Raw genomic sequence first — 19,046 nt, forward strand, 5'->3', positions numbered from 1 at the left:
AAAGCTTGCTGCTTCAGTCTTTATGATGGGAATTAGCAAACATTTGAGAATGTTATAAAGATAAATTGCAATTAATTGCAAAGTCCCTCTTCGCCGTGAAAAGCAAGTTAATCCCCCAAAAAACCCCATTTCCAGTACATTTCAGCATTCTCACAAAAAGATCTGCTGAAATCATTTGAGTGATCCTCTCATTAACGCAGGTCAGAGTGTTGATGAGGATGAGGCTGAAGAACACTCTGTCATGCTGACTGAGGTAGAATAGCAACTGGATGTTTGATGCTTGAAATAAATGTTCTTACTCTGTTGATCATGGTTACTTGCAAGGAAACATGTGGAGGCATCTTTGCTTTGCATAAAAAGGGCTTTACAGGGAAAGATATTTCTGGCACAAGATTGCACCTAAATCAGCCAATTGTCAGATCATCAAGAACCTCAAGGACAGGTGTTCTGTAGAAGTCTTCACAACCACTCAACAACCAACGTAAGTCCACCAAGTGCTAGGACCATCACCTAAAGACATTCAGCTTCAGGACTAGGGCAGTATTGATCCCGGCACAATTCGTCTGTGGGGTTGCTTTTCCTTGAATCGCTACCTTATCGTGGTGGAGGGGTTTGTGTGTCCCAGGGATCCCAGGGGCTATGTTGTCTGGGGGCTTTTGCCCCCTGGTAGGGTCTCCCATGGCAAACTGGCCCTGGGTGAGGGACCAGACAAAGAGCGATTCATAAGACCCTTATGAAAAGGACACCGAGGGAACAGTTTACCCTGCCCGGGATAGGGTTACCGGGGCCCCGCCCTGGAGCCAGGCCCGGGGAGGGTGCCCGAGGGCGAGCGTCTGGTGGCCGGGCCTTAGTCCATGGGGCCCGGCCGGGCACAGCCCGAAGAGGAGACATGGGCCCATCCTCCCGCAGGCCCACCACCCGCAGGAGGCGCCATAGGGGTCGGGTGCATTGTGTGACTCTGTTGTCCTGCTGGGAGACTTCAATGCTCACGTGGGTAACGACAGCGAGACCTGGAGGGGCGTGATTGGGAGGAACGGCCTCCCTGATCTGAAACCGAGCGGTGCTTTGTTATTGGACTTCTGTGCTAATCACAGTTTGGCCATAACGAACACCCTGTTCGAACATAAGAGTGTCCATAAGTGCACGTGGCACCAGGACGCTCTAGGCCGTAGGTCGATGATCGATTTTGTAATCGTATCAGCAGACCTGCGACCATATGTTCTGGACACTCGGGTAAAGAGAGGGGCTGAGCTGTCAACTGATCACCACCTGGTGGTGAGTTGGATCAGGTGGCGGGGGAGGACGCTGGACAGACCTGGTGCACCTAAACGCGTAGTGAGGGTGTGCTGGGAACGTCTAGCAGAGGCCCCAGTCTGCGAGATCTTCAACGCACACCTCCGGCAGAGCTTCAACAGCATTCTGAGGGAGACTGGGGACATTGAGTCCGAATGGACCATGTTCAGCGTCTCCATTGCCGAAGCTGCTGCATTGAGCTGCGGCCGCAAGGTGGTTGGTGCCTGCCGTGGTGGTAATCCCCGAAGCAAATGGTGGACACCAGAGGTGAAGGGAGCCACCAGGCTGAAGAAGGAGTCCTATCGGGCTTGGTTAGCCTGTGGGACTCCGGAGGCAGCCGACAGGTATCGACAGGCCAAGCGGAATGCGGCTCGGGCAGTGGCTGAAACAAAAACTCGGGTGTGGGAGGAGTTCGGAGAGACCATGGAAAAAGACTTTCGGACTGCCTCGAAGAGATTCTGGCAAACCGTCAGACGTCTCAGGAGGGGAAAGCGATGCTCTACCTGCACTGTGTATAGTGCTGGCGGAGCGCTGCTGACGTCGACTGAGAAAATTGTCAGGCGGTGGAAGGAATACTTCGAGGACCTCCTTAATCCCACTGACACGTCTTCCGAGGAGGAAGCAGAGTCTGGGGATGAGGGGAATGACCTGCCAATTTCCGGGGGCGAGGTCACTGAGGCAGTTAAACAACTCCTTGGTGGCAGAGCCCCTGGTGTTGATGAGGTCCGCCCCGAGTTCCTGAAGGCTCTGGACGTTGTAGGGCTGTCCTGGTTGACACGCCTCTGCAATGTTGCGTGGAGATCAGGGGCAGTACCTGTGGACTGGCAGACCGGGGTGGTGGTCCCCATCTTTAAGAAGGGGGACCGGAGGGTGTGTTCCAACTACAGGGGGATCACACTCCTCAGCCTCCCTGGGAAAGTCTATGCCTATGGCGTTATTTTTGTGCCACTATTCTGAGCGCACGTAAAAAAAAATTGAGCGCACGTAAAAAAAAATTGCAGGTGCAAGTGTTGCATTTTGAGGAGAAATTTATTTTGAGCTTACAAAAGCTGAATTTGAGTGAACAAAATTCATTGCTGCGTGCAAAAAACGTATTTCAGTGTTTGCGCTTATCCATATACACACACAATAGCACCCCCTCTCGCTCAGTTTTTTCATTTGCGCTTGCTCGCAATGTGTTGCTTGCGCTCACAACATTCTCTGCTTCGTACGCTCAACTCTCTGTACACCGTTATAAGTGTGCCACAAAACCAACCAATCACAGACTTGGTTTCAAAAATTCTGATTGGCTCTTACAGTCTCCAATCAGCTCGCTAGCTACTGCTTTCTGGACACCGGAAACACTGTCCACTCAGCCTCGCTTCTTGCAGATAGAGGGATTTTTGATTTACTCTGCAGCTAAAGAAGAGATGGCAGAATCAAACAATGGCTCCAATAATACTACACCACAGTATCAGGTGAGTTTAATTTTTTTTGTGTGAATTTAATAATTTGCTGTCCTTTCTGTTTAATATGCTGTGAAATTGTAGTTACAGATGCAGCTGTAGAGTTTAAGCTAGCCTTATGGGTAATTACCAGCGTAGTTGTCTTACTGAGGCAGTGTATCCTAATCATGTTTTTTAGGGTAATGGTGCAGTTGAGTCAGCAGTAAGAAATCTGGTGTCTTTGCTGCTTAACAACATATCCACAAATCCTTCAGGGAGGCCAACAGAGAGTGGGCAGCCGGAGCCTAGAAATCTGACTATCCAGCAAGAGATGACAAGGTTTTTGCTTTTTTTTGTGTGTTTTTTTTATTTTAACTTTTTGCAATCTTTTCTGTTAAAGTTATTTGGTTTGTGGATTTATCAACATTGATTTTTAAATTAAAATGTGCTATTAAGGACTGATGTCATATTTAATAACTTTATTAAACAATAACCCTTATGTTATGCAACACTGCATTTTTTAAACTCATGCATTTTCATCCCACAGATCATTTCCAGGATATTTCAAATCACACTTGAGCCGTGGTAAAAAGAGATGTTTAACATCTACTAAGCAGCTTGTTAAGGCAGGCAGTAAGACCACAGGCCTCAGTTTTTATTTGCTGTCAAAAAACACATCCTACACACCTTTGCCAGCTGAGGAGCTTGAACTCCTACAAGCTGGCATGGGGAGACAAACAGTGTCTCTTCCAGAAGATGGTGACCATGCAGAGGTAAGTTTGTGTAGTCAGTATTAAAATCAGTCATTGGCAGACGCATTTAGCCTGAATCATATGCCACAGTCCATTTAGTGTTCCATTCTGCTTAACGGTGTTTTTAACTAAGATTTCTAGACTTCTGGAAGAAACCTTTCCAAAAATGGAATATCTTTGTGGAGGATGGCTCTTACATAAGGCAACAGGTTTGTTGTTAATTCAGTTTTTATGTATTTTTTTGGCATTCTTGCGTGCTCATACTGCATTATGATTATGTAGTTGATACTTTTGCTGCTTGATTGTTTATGCTATTTTTCTGTCAATAAAGGTGGCAGTGGTCGACGAAAGCTCACTGTAATTCCACCTGAAACAGAAGGATATTCTGTCAAAACACTGAAAGCTGTGTCAGGAGGTGGCAAATCCACTTTTTACATAGTACCTCTTCAGGAAACATTAGACACATCTCCTCTACCTCCCGACTCACAGCACTTTTCAAAGATGCCAAAGAAGATATGTTACCAGTGTAATGAAGTTATGCCTCTGCAGATGCTTGCAGTACACATCAATACGTGCAAAGGAAAATTCTCTCCTGATGAGACTGATGATGAGGTGAGACAATTTTGATGAAATCAAAATGAGCAATTTTGATTAAATAATATAGTATCACAATTACTGTTTTTTGATTCAGCAGGAATCGGAGTTATGCATTGTGAAAAGCAAATGCAAGGTAAACCTAGCACATTATTAAAAACCATAGTAACTACAATGAATTTTGTATCGGTAATGATCTTTTTCCCACTATGCCTAACATGTACCCATTTTTGGAATTGTAGGTTATTTGTCCAATATGCACTAAGGATTTTCCTGAAGATGAGATCACAGTCCATGCGAGTCTGTGTGGGGATAGGTAATCTTTTTTCAGCCGTTTATGAAAAAATGTTAATCAGTAACAGTCCACGCAAACATATGTATTTTTATTTTATTTTTTTTAAACTTTGTTTTGTCATCAGCTTTCAATGCATGGTGCCTGAAGAAAATGACCAAACTACAGGGACACCAGCTCAAACTTCAGTATGCACAACAGACAGGTACTTTTTGCTCTATTATAATTCATATACACACTATTATGCAGAACCATTTGTTAAAATTATGTGTAAGATCTTTTACACAATACCTGGGGTTTAATTTCATATAAAACATTTTATGATCACACTACTTTAAATTATTGTTAAAGGTTGTTGCACAGAACATGCTGCAATAATTTCTAATCACGTTTAATGTGGTAGCCTCTTTTAATCTAAAGATGATTATTTTTCTTTGAGAGCTTAGGATGTTTTCTACCCTGTTTTTGTTAAGCGTGGAAGATGTATTGCGTTGCCTTGAACAACAAGTCGACACCACAACAGAATTTAAGTTGTGTGTGGACAGAGAAGACCTTCCAGACAGAGGCATTCTCCAGTGGCAGAGAAAAAAAGCTGCATCTCCCACCAGTGTTCTTAGGGTGGTTTTCATTGGAGAGGCAGGCGTGGATACAGGAGCACTTAGGAAAGAGTTTTTGAGTGGTGAGTTGCCTATTACCTGTTTTGTCCTAGTGTCAATAAATAATGGATAACTTAAAAATGCGGATATTTTTTGTATGAAAGACATGATTTCAGGTATTGAAAGCAGATTCTTTGAAGGACTTGAGAACAAGGGCAAAAACCCCAAGTATTCTCTGACCGATCTTGATAATGAAAACTTCAGGTTGGTTACATACGAGCTTTGTGTATTACATTTAATACGCATCCGATATTTTTGTAAATGTTACCTGAAAATGAATTATAATCATTTGTCTACACAGAACTGTTGGTGAAATAATTGCAGTCAGCCTCGCCCAAGGAGGCCCATCTCCTGCCTTTTTCAAAGAATGGTGCTACAATTTCCTCTGCTCAGGAGAGGTTGATTTCAGCTGTCTGTCTAAGGAGGATGTTGCAGATGTGGAATCTTCCCTGCTCATCCGCAAAGTGAGCACCTGGTTTAGCTCTGGCACATGATATATTATGAGTATGGTGTTTTTAAACACTTTTAACCTTCTGTATTTCCTCTTTCACATTATACATTTCCAGGTTGAAGATGCAGCAGACATACAGTCTCTGATGATGTGGGCTGATGAAATTGTCAGCTGTGGATACACAAACCAGATAAAGATGGATAGTAAGGAAAGCATGATCCGGTAAGGGAGAAAAAATCAGAGAGATCATTAACCCCCCCCCTCCCCAACTAGTTTTTCTTTTTTTTTTTTTTTTTTTAAGTGCTATTGTCTTACACTCTACAACAAGACTGATTCCAATGCTACAGCAGCTCCGAAAGGGCATGGAACTGTATGGTCTTGTGAACCTGATGGCTGTAAATCCTGAAGCTTGCCACAGTTTGTTTGTTCCTGGGAAAATCCTCAAAGTAAGTATTAACATAGCAGCTTCAGTCTGATCCAAAGACAGTCCACTTATCTGTACTGTAGTTATCCTGTATTTATTTATTAGTTTTGAATGAACAATATATCTATAATATAATCTACTTTATTTCCTTATTTACAGCCAGACGCTGATTTCATTATGATGAGCTGCCAACCACATTTCAGTGAAAAAGGGACATCTAGGGAGAGAACTGAGAGGAAGATCATAAATTTTTTGCAAGATTTCTTGCAGGAGATTGAAGTATCAGGTACTATATAGTATTAGCTGTATATACCTATAGTATTGTATATATACCGTATGCATCTGTTAAATATTTTTGCTTTAACATGCAGGGCACTAGAAAGTATTCTTAGTTGTTAATTTAAAACATTGTAATCCAGATTGCTTTTTATTTAGAAAAGACTTCAGAAACATTTTCAAACATCACAGATGGAAACACAGGCGGTGCAGGTGGTGAAAAATCAGAGTCTCTTGCTGTCCACCATGTGCTACAGTGGATGACCGGCCAGTCCCATGTTCCCATCCTTCCTGATGAAAAGAGACATTTCAAAATAACATGCAAGTTTGACCATGAATGTAAGGAGCGGCTGGGAGATCACTCCATTTGTTACCCAGTTGTGAGTGCATGCACTTGTACTGTGACTTTTCCAGTGCAGCATCTGGACACTTACACAGTGTTTAAAACCATAATGAGTGCAGCAGTTAAATATGGTGGTGGATTCCACAGAGTTTAACACATTGTTGTCTTGTAATTTGGAAACTAAATGAGTAAAAATGTTTGTAAACATTAGCTGTTAAGATGTTCGTAGCCGTTTCATGAAAATGACAAGACTTCAAAACTTTGTGTAGGGTCCTACGTTGATAGATAATAAGCAAGTGCTTTGTTTGCTTGTCTACTTGTAATCTGAATGTTTTAGCAAAGAAATCCAGTATTTGAGAACTTAAAAGAACGTTGACTTTCACGTCCATGTTAAGTGTCACTGTTGGTTTGACACCTGTAGCAAGAATTGTATGTACAGGTCACGACCGTGTGACTCAGAATGTTCCAAGGGATTAATAGTTCTCTGAAGCCCCTCCAGGGTTTCCTCATCCAGTGGGCATTCAACTTCAGGAACCACAACTGTGCTGTTAGATTCTTCTTGCAGTACAGCACTCTCCCAGTCAATGCCTGGATCCCGAAGCTCCTTCAAATCCACAAACATATATAATGGTCATTATTCCAGAATAGGTACTTTTGGGAGGAATGTTATTTTGTGTAAGCGTTTTTTCCATTAAAATACAACAATTTAAAAAGAATGCCTTTGTTTTCATGTTCTTCTTACTGTAATTTAGATTAGTGGTAATTGATAAGCAAGAATGTATAAAATCACCAGAAGCATCTCCCAGATGTGCTGCAAGTGTTTTAATTTGTTAATTTCAGAAGAGCAGAGTTAACTGCTAACTAAAATTTTGAAATTCAACATTTAAATTAAAAAAAAAAAAAAAAAAAATCAGATTATGAGCTGGTACCTCAAGTCTCTCGCCCTCGTCCAGCTCTTGTAGATGTCCCATACACCAGAGCTGTTCAGGAGTGAGACCACCTTCTGTCCTGAGGGGATGATTATTCCATCCTCCAACAAAGGTGACAAGATCTGCTCGGAGTCGAGGGACAAAGATGTAGTGGACACCAAAAAGATGAATGACATCTGAAATGTCAAGCAGGCCATCCTCCTCGAGTGAGTGAAGAATATCATGGTACTTGCTAGTGACTGCAATCCAGACATCACGCCAAAGTCGTTCTACTCTGTAAATACATTTGAATTTGGATTTCAGGTATTTCATGCTTCAAATCAATATCAGAACTGCTACAACAATCTACCCATGCAGTCAATAATAATATAAAAAACATCAAAAGACTAACCTCTGATTGTGGACACTCTTTCCAGATATGAAACTCGCTCTCCCTGTTCCTCTTGTGGCAAACATGAAATGTGCAATGTCCAGGTTTTCTACTCCTTGATCTGCCCTAACCCTATGATAAAAATACATTTTTAAGGAATTTTTAAAGTTTTCTTTAATGATACTTGTTGCTAGCATATAAATTAAATCAGGGCATAAAACCTTGATGGCAAGCCGTGAAGCTGGGCTGATCTCAGGAAAAATGAGAATGCAGTTTTTGCCCTGTTGTTAGTTGCTGCATCCAAGTACAGGACCTGCTGTAAAAACAAATGGAAAATTAAAGATCTGGTTTCAGATCATGTATAGTTTTTCAGTTAATAATGCAGTTTCATAATAAGTGTTCAAGGAATATTGTACGGTTCTATGTTCATAACCATAATTCAAAGCTTGAGTAGTCTATACATCAATATTGGTAGTACTTATCAAAAAATGAAAATGGCCTTTTAGTTTAACCTTTTTTGGTAAAGAACTGATTAGAAATTTAAAAAAATAATAATTGCAAATCGTCCACTATGTTGGCTTGCTGAATAATTGATGTTCATAAAAAAACAACCTAATAAAGCTCTCATTTCAAAACTACCAAATATTCTACATAACAGTTACACTTTTACCTTCCTTGAGTAGCCATCCACTCCACCAAAGATCACAACATTGTACCTGTTTCAGAGGGAAAACAATCTCACTAAGGCTTGATTTGCAGAACATGTAAGACATTGAAAATAAATTTTTCAGTATGCACACTTGCCACTGACTTAAACTGGACACTTGTCAGGTGTGCTGAAAATAATATCAACATTTTTATATGTTTATAAGTTCAATGAGACTAAATATTTTAGTTCTCTTGTCATGATTTTTTTTAAGTTTTCTGGAGCACTTAACATATTATGTGTTGATAGGCTTGTTATCATGGAAAATATCGATATACAAAGTGTAAATAATTGCTCAAGAAAATTTACAATTAACAATATTGCTGGTTTTGTTACACATCCTGTATTCCTTTTACTTAATATTACTCTATCAAGTGCTTTTTAAAATATTATAAATACACTGAAAGACCTATCAGATAAGGTTGATTAAAGCAGATTTAAAGTATAACGTGCATCTTTCTGCCCAACTTGTGTTAGAGCTATATAAGTGGGTATTTTACCTTATTAGCTTGTGATTTGTGTCTATGTGGACCAGGGAGAGAGGGCCTCGCACCGAGTAGCTTCTTCGCACAACACAGCCTAGTTCTGTGATCCGTTTGAAGATCCCTACAGCATCAACTCGATGCATGGAGGCCATCATTCTCCACCACTGAACACGGAGACCCATAGAAACCAAATGTCCTTGAACCATTCGATAGCCAGCATTTGGCATCTGATTTTTGATAGCCGATATGATGTTGTCCAGCTCTTGGTCATTCATTGTGCTGTATGTTCCTCTCACAGACAAGTCAAATTCTTGCATCCTCCTGTAGATTGTTCTTCTTGAAACACCAAGACATTTAGCAATGCAGCTGACTGGCAGCTGAATGTCCAACAAATTCTTGAGTCTTTCTCTCTCTAGTACGATTTTGGGGTGGCCAGGTCCCAGACCAACTTCTGTTTCCAGTTCAATAATGGCCACAGAGCTGATGTTAATTTCACACTGAACCAGATGATGAACGTTTTGTAGAGCCTCTGTAATCTCTGACAGACTGCCTATTTGCTGAGAGAAAGATTCAAACAGAACAAGCTCATGACGAGTCAAGAACTCCAAATAATCCAGATTTAGTGGTTGTTGGTTTAAAGCAGCTTTCAGTTTAGAGAGGAGTCTATGCATCATTTGCTGTCTCAGTATGTCCTGTTAAAAGCAGCAAGGAACATGGACAAGTACAATGAAATGATGTATCTCAGACAAAAATAAACAACCCATAAAACAAACTACATGAGGTACATCATTTTTCAAGTTTGCATAGTTTGCAAATTAGCTAACGTCAGTTATCAAGCGAATAATAATTAACAAAATGATTTTATATTACTTACATGTGGCCGGGACATGCTCTTTTCGTGCTGCTATTCAGTATTCGACGACATAAAAGAGAGCTACTCAAGTATAATTTGGAAAAATTAGTCAGTTGGCATGGTTGTATGATGCAACTACATTCTACTACACCAACAATAGTCTTAAAAAATAATATATTTTAAAATAAAATGATTAAAGATATTATCCGCAAATTGGGGTTTAAGAGATTTTAGCTGGATTTAGCTACATTTCGGACAGTGTTTCCGGAAAGCAGTAGCTAGCCAGCTGATTGGAGACCGTAAGAGCCAATCAGAATTTTTGAAACCAAGTCTGTGATTGGTTGGTTTTGTGGCACACTTATAACGGTGTACAGAGAGTTGAGCGTACGAAGCAGAGAATGTTGTGAGCGCAAGCAACACATTGCGAGCAAGCGCAAATGAAAAAACTGAGCGAGAGGGGGTGCTATTGTGTGTGTATATGGATAAGCGCAAACACTGAAATACGTTTTTTGCACGCAGCAATGAATTTTGTTCACTCAAATTCAGCTTTTGTAAGCTCAAAATAAATTTCTCCTCAAAATGCAACACTTGCACCTGCAATTTTTTTTTACGTGCGCTCAATTTTTTTTTTTACGTCCGCTCAGAATAGTGGCACAAAAATAACGCCATATATGCCAGGGTGCTGGAAAGGAGAGTTCGTCCGTTAGTCGAACCTCGGATACAGGAGGAACAATGCGGTTTTCGTCCTGGTCGCGGAACACTGGACCAGCTCTTTATCCTCTCCAGGATACTTGAGGGTGCATGGGAGTTTGCCCAACCAGTCTACATGTGTTTTGTGGACTTGGAGAAGGCATTCGACCGTGTCCCTCGGGGTGTCCTGTGGGAGGTGTTGCGGGAATATGGGGTGTCTGGCCCATTGCTACGGGCCATTCGATCCCTATACAACCGTTGCAAGAGCTTGGTTCGCATTGCCGGCAATAAGTCGGACTCGTTCCCGGTGGGTGATGGGCTCCGCCAGGGCTGCCCTTTGTCTCCGGTTCTGTTCATAATTTTTATGGACGGAATTTCTAGGCGCAGCCAAGTGGCGGAGGGCTTTCGCTTTGGTGGCCTCAGAATCTCATCTCTGATTTTTGCAGATGATGTGGTTCTGTTGGCTTGATCGGGTGAGGGCCTCCAGCTCGCACTGGAACGGTTCGCAGCCGAGTGTGAAGCAGCGGGAATGAGGATCAGCACCTCCAAATCTGAGGCCATGGTTCTCAGCCGGAAAAGAGTGGAGTGCCCACTCTGGGTCGGGGATGAGTTCCTGCCCCAAGTGGAGGAGTTCAAGTATCTCGGGGTCTTGTTCGCGAGTGATGGGAGAAGGGAGCTGGAGATCGACAGATGGATTGGGGCTGCAGCTGCAGTAATGCGGACGCTGCACCGGTCCATCGTGGTGAAGAGGGAGCTGAGTGTAAAAGCGAAGCTCTCAATTTACCGGTCGATCTACGTCCCTACCCTCACCTATGGCCACGAGCTGTGGGTAGTGACCGAAAGAACGAGATCGCGGATACAAGCGGCAGAAATGAGCTTCCTCCGAAGGGTGGCTGGCCTCTCCCTTAGAGATAGGGTGAGAAGTTCGGCCATCCGGGAGGGGCTCAGAGTAGAGCAGCTGCTGCTCCACATCGAAAGGAGCCAGCTGAGGTGGTTCGGGCATCTGACAAGGATGACCCTGGGCGCCTCCTGGGTGAGGTGTTCCAGGCATGTCCCACCGGGAGGAGGCCCCGGGGCAGACCCAGGACACGCTGGAGAGATTATATCTCTCGGCTGGCCTGGGAACGCCTTGGTATTCCCCCGGATAAGCTGGAGGAGGTGGCTGGGGAGAGGGAGGTCTGGGCCTCTTTGCTTAGGCTGCTGCCCCCGCGACCCAGCCCCGGATAAAGCGGATGAAGATGGATGGATGGATGGATGGATGGGTTGCTTTTCATTCCAATGGAGTGGGTTCACGTACAATTTTGTCCAAGAACACAGCCAGGAATAAAAAATGGTATCCTCAGCAGCCAATAGCCAATATGAGGATCAATTCTCAAGTGGCTGGTGGATCAACGATAACCCACGAATTCTGACAAAGTCAAGCATTCATTACTGCCATCAGTCAGGATTTGGGCTAGAAATTGATTAACTGCATGACAGGATGAACTGAAGAGGTCTTGAAAAACAACAGCCAACATTGTCAATTTTGACTCTACATAAACTTAATGTAATTGTCAATATTAGCCTTTGAAGCCTTTGAATGTGTTAGTCAGGTAAAAAACAAGTGTACTTTGTTTTTCACAGGACTTTGTGCAGACCTGTAAAAAACTAAGTACGCTCTAACTAAAAACTTTTTTTGTCACAAGGGTGTATCTTGGTTTATTTAAGAAATACAGAAATGCAAACACATAAGTAGGTGGAAATTTTAAATATGAGAATATGTGATGCATGTATCAAATCTACTTTTGCAATTGGCCCTAAAAGGCCAACCAGCATTTGAGTGCGCTGGATCCAGCAGTAATGTGTATCCAGTCTCTGATCTGTATTTAAAAAGTGTACCATGTATGCCAGTCAAAATAAAGAGGGATCTATCAAATGATATAATTTCAAAAATTAATTGTGTGAAAATACATAACTACACAACTAATGTCTAAATTGTCAGTCCCCTTAACAAAATGTTTGCACAGACTCTTCAATAAAATTAGAGTCACTCTCGAGGCTATAATACATGCAATCACTTACTGAGCCTGACTAGCAGAGGCTAATTTGAGGGTAAGTTCTCATTTGAACCACCCCCATGAGACATAATTGTCGTTGGTGACTTAAAAATTTTAGTTTAGTTTAGTTCATTTCCACACACACACACACAAAAAAAACTATGCAAATTGCATACAATACAAAAGCCAATAATTACAGTGCAGGAGCAGAAAGAAGCCTGAAGGGATTATTTAGAGATCTCCCCTATGTAAAGATGAAGGGAAAAATTAAAGCAAGAATTATTTACGCATTATTGGTTTGTTAAAACTTAAACCAGCTCAAAAGTATTTAACACAAACACTTTTTAAAAAGATAAATAAACAAACCTGGACTATTTTTGCAGTATTTTATGGTATTTGACAATGTAATGACTTTTTTTTAATAATGAAAGAATTGATTTCATATTTTTATGGAATATGGAAGCTGTTCTTGTCCTTTGTTCAACCTCTTGTAGATGTATCTGGGAAGCTAAAGCACTAGTTAAAGTTTGCAACATCTTTAAAATACCATTAATTTACAAAGCTTTGAACAAAACTTTGACAAAATCATTTGTTTACATTTAACCATACTACGTATAGTGCTATGAAAAAATATTTTTCCACTTCCTGATCTTTAATTTTTGAGTAATTGTCACACTTACATGTTTTTGTTCATCAAACAAATTTTAATTATTAGAAAATGATAATTTGAGTAATAAAACTGCAGTTTTTAAATTATTTAAATTATTTCATTTCTTAAGGGAAAAGTGATGTTCAAATCAACCTGGCAATATCTGAAGCAAAGCTTTCAATTTATTCATTAGTCTACACTCCTGCTCAATGGCCTATGAATCCAACCTATGGATCCTGAAAAAAGAATGAGACTGTGGAAATAAGCTTCATCCATAGGATACCTGGGCTCTCCTTTAGAGATGGGGTGATCTATATCATTTGGGAAGAGCTTGGAGCACAGCAGCTATTCATCCAGATCAAAGAATCGCTGTCTCCTTAGTGCCTTCTAGCTGAGGTGTTTTGGGCATGTTCTACAGGGCGGAAGCCCATGGAGGTTGAGGCAAGATGAGCTAGAGAGAAGAATCTTTAAAACAGCATGACTAGGTTATACAGATTTTATCAGATTTGTTTTTGTAATAGGTGGATTTTGTGTTACAGGACTTAAAACACACAAATCTTAGATGTCACACACCCCTGAACACTGTGTGGCTAATGCCTTGACTGACGTTAATTACTATACGCCAAGTTGTGTAAAAAGGTGCAGCTGTACCTACAAAAAATGTCCCAATGTATAGGTTTCCCTTTTTTTACTCCCAGTTGGTGTTTTAGTGTGAATTCTGCATCACATAAATGTAGCATAAGAGGCCAGTGAAGCTGCCAAGAGACAAGTCAGCTAATGTAGTTTCTGTCTGATCTAGTGCAGCTTCCTCACTAAGGAACGAGGGAGCGATAACACTGTCATGGCAGATTTTGTATTTTAAATCATCTCGGCAGCAGTGTGTACTCCAGTATGAAGTCAGTGAGCGAAAACCTCGAGGTGATTTTTAACAGTGTCTTGACTTTTGAAGAGCAAGCGAAGAGGCAGAAGTGGAGTTCTGCTTTCTGCAGTTGAGGAGCAAATCAAAATCAAGTTTTTGTTTTCTCCCCTTCTATCAGGCTTCTTTTTTTCTCATCTGCTATTTCAGCTTTAGTCAGCCACTTTAACATGTCTAACTCCTTCAGTACCAGCAGCCTATTTACACTGAAGTAAAAATTAAATTAAAATTAACAGGGAGCACTGGTTAGAAGATGCAACCAAGGTCATAGACATTTGGACAGTGACCCAATTTTTGTTTTCTTCAGTATACTACCACAATTGATTATGCAGCAAAAAGTGTTTTTTCGAGGGATGTAAAAAAAAAAAAAAAAAAGCCTGAATTATCCATTAGGAGTCACGTGCATCTTTTATATTCTGTCTCCATTTTCACAGCTGTTCGTGTTTGCTCTCAGTATAAGGTGCAACAAGGTCTTGATGCAAGTGAATCATTAGGCTGAAGACAGCAAACCTTTGAGAACAGTTTGGTACATTCTTAAATAGAAGGAATGCACTGATGAGCTCAACAACACTTAAATGCCTGAAAGAACATGTAAGATAACTGGAGTGGATGATGGCCCAATTCTTTCAGTTGGTAAAGTAAGCCCCCTCACAATAAAGAACACACAGAAAGAGCCACTGTAGGCATATCACTCCCAAAGTTTACAGTTAACCCTCATCAACTTCATGAATGTAAATTTAGGAGGCTTTACAACAAGGTGCAAAATACCAGATTTATGAATAGAAGGGACGATCAGCAATTTTTATTATTATATATAAGTACTGTCATCTTGGTGTTCCAAACATGCAAAAATAGGGGAGGATGTTAACTCGTGCTAAACCCTACTGACCATAGATAGGTTACCAATGACACACTCAATGTTAAAAGGTTAATCTCAGAAAGTACACTGCCGTAATTGGCTGATTAAATATTTGCATTTTCATAGTCTCTGATCCTTGTAACAACTTATGTTCTGTGCATTGTAGGAATGAAGTCTGTGCTTTGTATTATCCAAGTAGTGTGCTTTGTTTTCTGAAGGTCCTCTGCATCTTATACCCAAAGCCCCAATGCTTTTATATGCCCGCATTTCTAAAACTCCCAAAGATTTCTTTGTAGTACATACCCATAGATCATTTATGACCATAAAAATGTTGCCTAATACAATATATAATCAAGAAAAAATTAAGCTGTCCTTTCAGACATGTTTGACAAATTAGCAAGATAAAAATGTAAATTCTAGCAGACACGTTTGCTCCTTTAATTGGTGATTTGTGATGTTTCCTACACATAAACCACCAACCCCAGAGAGGCCATTTTGCTCAGACGATGATATATAAGCAAACAGTTATGCATCCAAATGTGACTACCTACCTAGATGAAAAGAAAAGCAGTAAACTTGTATAGGTTAAAACATTACCTTCTCCTTTGCTTCCAATAGGAATAGACATACTGATACTACTGTGATTCACTCATAAAAGTGGTTGCTTTCTCATTCTAATCTTACACAATATCATGTTTACTTGATTCATACAAATGTTGCAAGAGAAAAATGGCAACACTAAGTTGTTCTTTTTCATCATCTCTTGGTGAATAATGGGGCGTGTCATCAAGTGCCTGCAGTGTTTTTAGCCAACATGTATACACAAAGTGAACATCAAACCTTTTTTCTTAAAGATTTCTCCCCGTGTAGGAGTTTGTTCTTCAATGCTGAGGTGAAGATGGAGGTAGGCACAGTGTCATCATCCACTGGTTTTAAAGTCTGCATTAACATTTTGGGTTGCCCTTGAGTCCTTTGATCTATGATGCTAATAAATATTTTCATGATGTAACTAAATGCATGTTGATGGCCAAAAAACCCAGGTCAGGCTAACTTTGTAATTGTGAGCTCACATTGTCCTTTGTTTTCTTAGACAGAACCACCTCTGGCTCTGACGGTGTACTACAAAGCAATATTAATGGCTTAGTGGGCTGTGTCGAACTTAACTGTTGCAAAAGGAAGTGGCACGTTTTCACTGATTTGTCTGTTTACAGCATGTTTTAAATGCAATATAGATTTTTTTTTGCTGTGTGGATACATTTTATATGTGCAAGTTATTAAGCTGTACCTTACTACAACCACTGAATGATGTGCAAAATGTGTGTTGCATTGTTACTAGAATGTGAGTGTATCCATTTCAGTGATGCAGAAAATGTATAAATATTAATACTTGATTCAAATCTCCTCTTAAGCCTCTTGTAAACTGCTGGAATTGCCAGTACTAAAACACAGAAGACACACTTTATGCCTAGTCAATCAAAATTAGTGTCACTTTTAATCAGCTGACAAAGTAATTTCTACATTTTCTTTAACAGGCTATTGGACAGTAAGTTTTAATGTTTAAATGTATCCATTTCAAAGTTTCAGAGCTCTAATGTGTAGACCTCATCCTAGATATAAAGAGGAGCACTGAGAATGCACTCAGCATTAAAACAATTAACTCGACTTAAAATGTTTACTTTGCCGCTCTATGCACTAAATCCCAAGATTAATGATTTTCTGGAGCATTAATCTGTGATGTTACTTGTAAACATTTTCTATGTTCTTTATAGATTTTTAACAAGCATTTTGTCATCATCATCATCTGATAACATCTCTGATTGGAAGAGGTGGCATTAATTGGGGTAATTGTGTACGTACATTCACGTGTTGAACTTCTGAAGCCAGAAAGTACAGCTTAACAGAGAAAGTTGATAACCACTGCTGTGATATCTGTAATCTCCTGCTTGGGTTTCAGGTTTTGTCAAGCCAGCTAAAGCAAAGAAAGCCTGGTCGTGTTAAACTTTGTCCCTGTCCATGGTGTGACTACGATCATAATTCAACTGACTCTATACGGTGACTGCTTGAAATCTAAAACTCAAGCACATCCTTCCTTGAGATGCTCCTCAAAGTCTTTACTGTAACCATTGCTGCTTACTGTTTGTGGGTCTGTCTGCCTACACAGCATGATTTATTGAGTTGAAATTAGCTGACTGAGTTGGCTATTAAAGAATATCCAATTTCTTTTCTTTGAGAAAAACTTTTGTATTATGAAGCATCTTTGGTCAGTTTATCCTCTGGCAGTGAAGCCTTGTACACTTCTACTAGCAGTCACACCATCAATAAACACTAACAACCCAGTTCCATCTGCAGTCATAGATGTCCATCCCATAACATGCCTCTACCATGTTTAACAGATGATGTGATATTCTTGTGCCATATGTTCCTTTCCTTGTCCAATCTTTTTTCTTCCCATCATTCCAGTACAAGTCAATCTTGGTTTTATTAGTCCAAAGATTTTTTTGTTAGAGCTAGGGACATTGTTTTAGATATTTTTTACATCTAATCTGGCCTCCCTGCTCTTTAATGTTAGAGTGTTTGTTGTGATTTGGCGCTATATAAATAAAATTGAATTGAATTGAGTGTTGTTAACCCTCTGTGCATTTATAGGTATGAAGTTGTTGTTTTATTGTGGACAAATGATATGCCTACCTCCTCAACAGTGTTCTTGACCTAGTTAGATGTTGTGGTTAGGAATTTTTCCTAACCAAGAAAAGGACAAAGATTGCACCAGATCATAGATTTCTTCAGTCCTAATTTTCTTGCTATATTTTCGGCCTAATGGTGGCTTCCCTCAGTTCCAATGACATCTCTTTTAACCTCAAATTGACAACTTTAGTGAACAGTTACCAAATGCTAGTTCAACGCTTGGAATCAATTCCAGATTTTCCTTCTACTTATTTTTTATGGTATAATGAGGTAACTTTACCTGACCACAAAATTGCTTTTGAGTCCAATTACTGCTGACCCTCTAAAAATGGGGGACAATGTATATACATGTGTGTGACTCCAGAATAGTCATGGCAATAGTTTTTTTAAGTTCTTGAAATAAAACATGCACTTCAATTGCATGTTTGATTTAAAATGATATGTGATGGTGTACAAAAGCAAAATTACAAAGACTGTATCATTGCCCAAATGCTTAAAAATAAAAACTGTGTGTGCTACCATCTGTAAAATTCTATAATTATTTCATAAATTTTATTTCTGCTTGAAATAAAGTTTGATCTCTGCAGTGGGTTCAACCACAGGTCAGAAGAGTTACCCCTGCAGTACAGCTATTATAATAACAATAAGAGCAATGCTTATCATCATGTAAGATGTTGCAGTGTCCACAACATCAAAATCTCTGCAGTATCAGCTCATGGGCTCTAACAGATCAATAGGAATCTGAGTCTGTGAAATTCAAGAACAGTGTTACCATTGCCCTGAGCATTCTGTGATAAAAGACGGCAGAACAGACAGTGATGGATATAGATTTCGAGAGGGTTTTTATCTCAAAGCCATTTTGTGTCTTGTTGCATATATGATGTGCACGACTAGTGGATGTTTCAATTGAAGCCAAATGTGTCTGATCAAGGTAAATATTGCTAAGATAGGACATCGTAAAATGTTATATGCTTTAGGTGAGAAAACTCAATTTTCCCTCCAGGGAATACTATATTTCAATCACCTGTGAAGACTTTACTTTGTCTAAACCAATTAAAATGCCTTGCTGGATATATAATTGGATGTATATACTGCAGAGGCCTTTGCAGTATATATCCAGTAGCCTCACAAAATTGGTTTACAATGGATTGTTTAGCAGTACTAATGTAAATAAAGACAATTTGCTAAAGCTAAACCTGACAGGCTTCACACATCACCCACTGGAAATGTCAAAGTTGGAGTGTGCTCTCTTTATATGTTTCATTATATTCCCTTTTCATAGAGTTGCTCTCACTACTGAATAAAAAACACAAGGCCAAACACATACTTCTCAGTGCTCTCACTGTTAAATTGCCTGTTTTCA

General features: G+C 40.2%; 2 protein-coding genes across 3 annotated transcripts; one reads left to right on the forward strand and one right to left on the reverse strand.

The window, feature by feature from the left end:
- Positions 1 to 2,673: 2,673 nt before the first annotated feature.
- On the forward strand, positions 2,674 to 6,659 carry LOC146562120 (uncharacterized). Of its 2 annotated transcripts, XM_085293597.1 has the most exons (15): positions 2,674 to 2,750; positions 2,917 to 3,056; positions 3,265 to 3,490; positions 3,603 to 3,678; positions 3,801 to 4,081; positions 4,161 to 4,199; positions 4,306 to 4,379; positions 4,483 to 4,560; positions 4,829 to 5,034; positions 5,116 to 5,215; positions 5,313 to 5,475; positions 5,578 to 5,684; positions 5,764 to 5,908; positions 6,046 to 6,172; positions 6,322 to 6,659. In XM_085293597.1, the coding sequence occupies exons 1-15, from the start codon at positions 2,703 to 2,705 to the stop codon at positions 6,657 to 6,659; spliced, it is 2,148 nt and encodes a 715-aa protein (XP_085149723.1). In that variant the 5' UTR covers positions 2,674 to 2,702. The 2 variants fall into 2 exon arrangements, with proteins under 2 accessions (XP_085149723.1, XP_085149724.1); XM_085293598.1 differs by lacking the exon at positions 2,674 to 2,750 and having other exon boundaries at positions 2,768 to 3,678; positions 4,164 to 4,199.
- Positions 6,660 to 6,826: 167 nt separating this feature from the next.
- LOC146562121 (uncharacterized) lies at positions 6,827 to 9,669 on the reverse strand. Its single transcript, XM_085293599.1, has 6 exons — positions 9,011 to 9,669; positions 8,475 to 8,520; positions 8,026 to 8,117; positions 7,826 to 7,936; positions 7,435 to 7,708; positions 6,827 to 7,109 (listed from the first exon to the last, which is right to left on the reverse strand). The coding sequence occupies exons 1-6, from the start codon at positions 9,667 to 9,669 to the stop codon at positions 6,903 to 6,905; spliced, it is 1,389 nt and encodes a 462-aa protein (XP_085149725.1). The 3' UTR covers positions 6,827 to 6,902.
- Between the last annotated feature and the right edge of the window lie 9,377 nt (positions 9,670 to 19,046).

Source organism: Mchenga conophoros, linkage group LG12 (assembly GCF_057382185.1).
Source record: "Mchenga conophoros isolate Kocher_MC1m ecotype Shallow Benthic linkage group LG12, M_conophoros_male_GT1.1, whole genome shotgun sequence".
Classification (NCBI taxonomy): domain Eukaryota; kingdom Metazoa; phylum Chordata; class Actinopteri; order Cichliformes; family Cichlidae; genus Mchenga; species Mchenga conophoros.

What these genes read in the sequence shown, in the direction of transcription:
- LOC146562121 (XM_085293599.1), bottom strand. Translation starts at nt 9,669, where the DNA reads ATGATGCATAGACTCCTCTCTAAACTGAAAGCTGCTTTAAACCAACAA. An exon ending in ACAAATCACAAGCTAATAAG is followed by an intron (nt 8,521 to 9,010) that starts GTAAAATACCCA and finishes CCTCTGAAACAG; the next exon opens with GTACAATGTTGTGATCTTTG. An exon ending in TGGATGGCTACTCAAGGAAG is followed by an intron (nt 8,118 to 8,474) that starts GTAAAAGTGTAA and finishes TTTTTACAGCAG; the next exon opens with GTCCTGTACTTGGATGCAGC.
- LOC146562120 (XM_085293597.1), top strand. Translation starts at nt 2,703, where the DNA reads ATGGCAGAATCAAACAATGGCTCCAATAATACTACACCACAGTATCAG. An exon ending in ATCCAGCAAGAGATGACAAG is followed by an intron (nt 3,057 to 3,264) that starts GTTTTTGCTTTT and finishes TTCATCCCACAG; the next exon opens with ATCATTTCCAGGATATTTCA. An exon ending in AAGATGGTGACCATGCAGAG is followed by an intron (nt 3,491 to 3,602) that starts GTAAGTTTGTGT and finishes TTTTTAACTAAG; the next exon opens with ATTTCTAGACTTCTGGAAGA.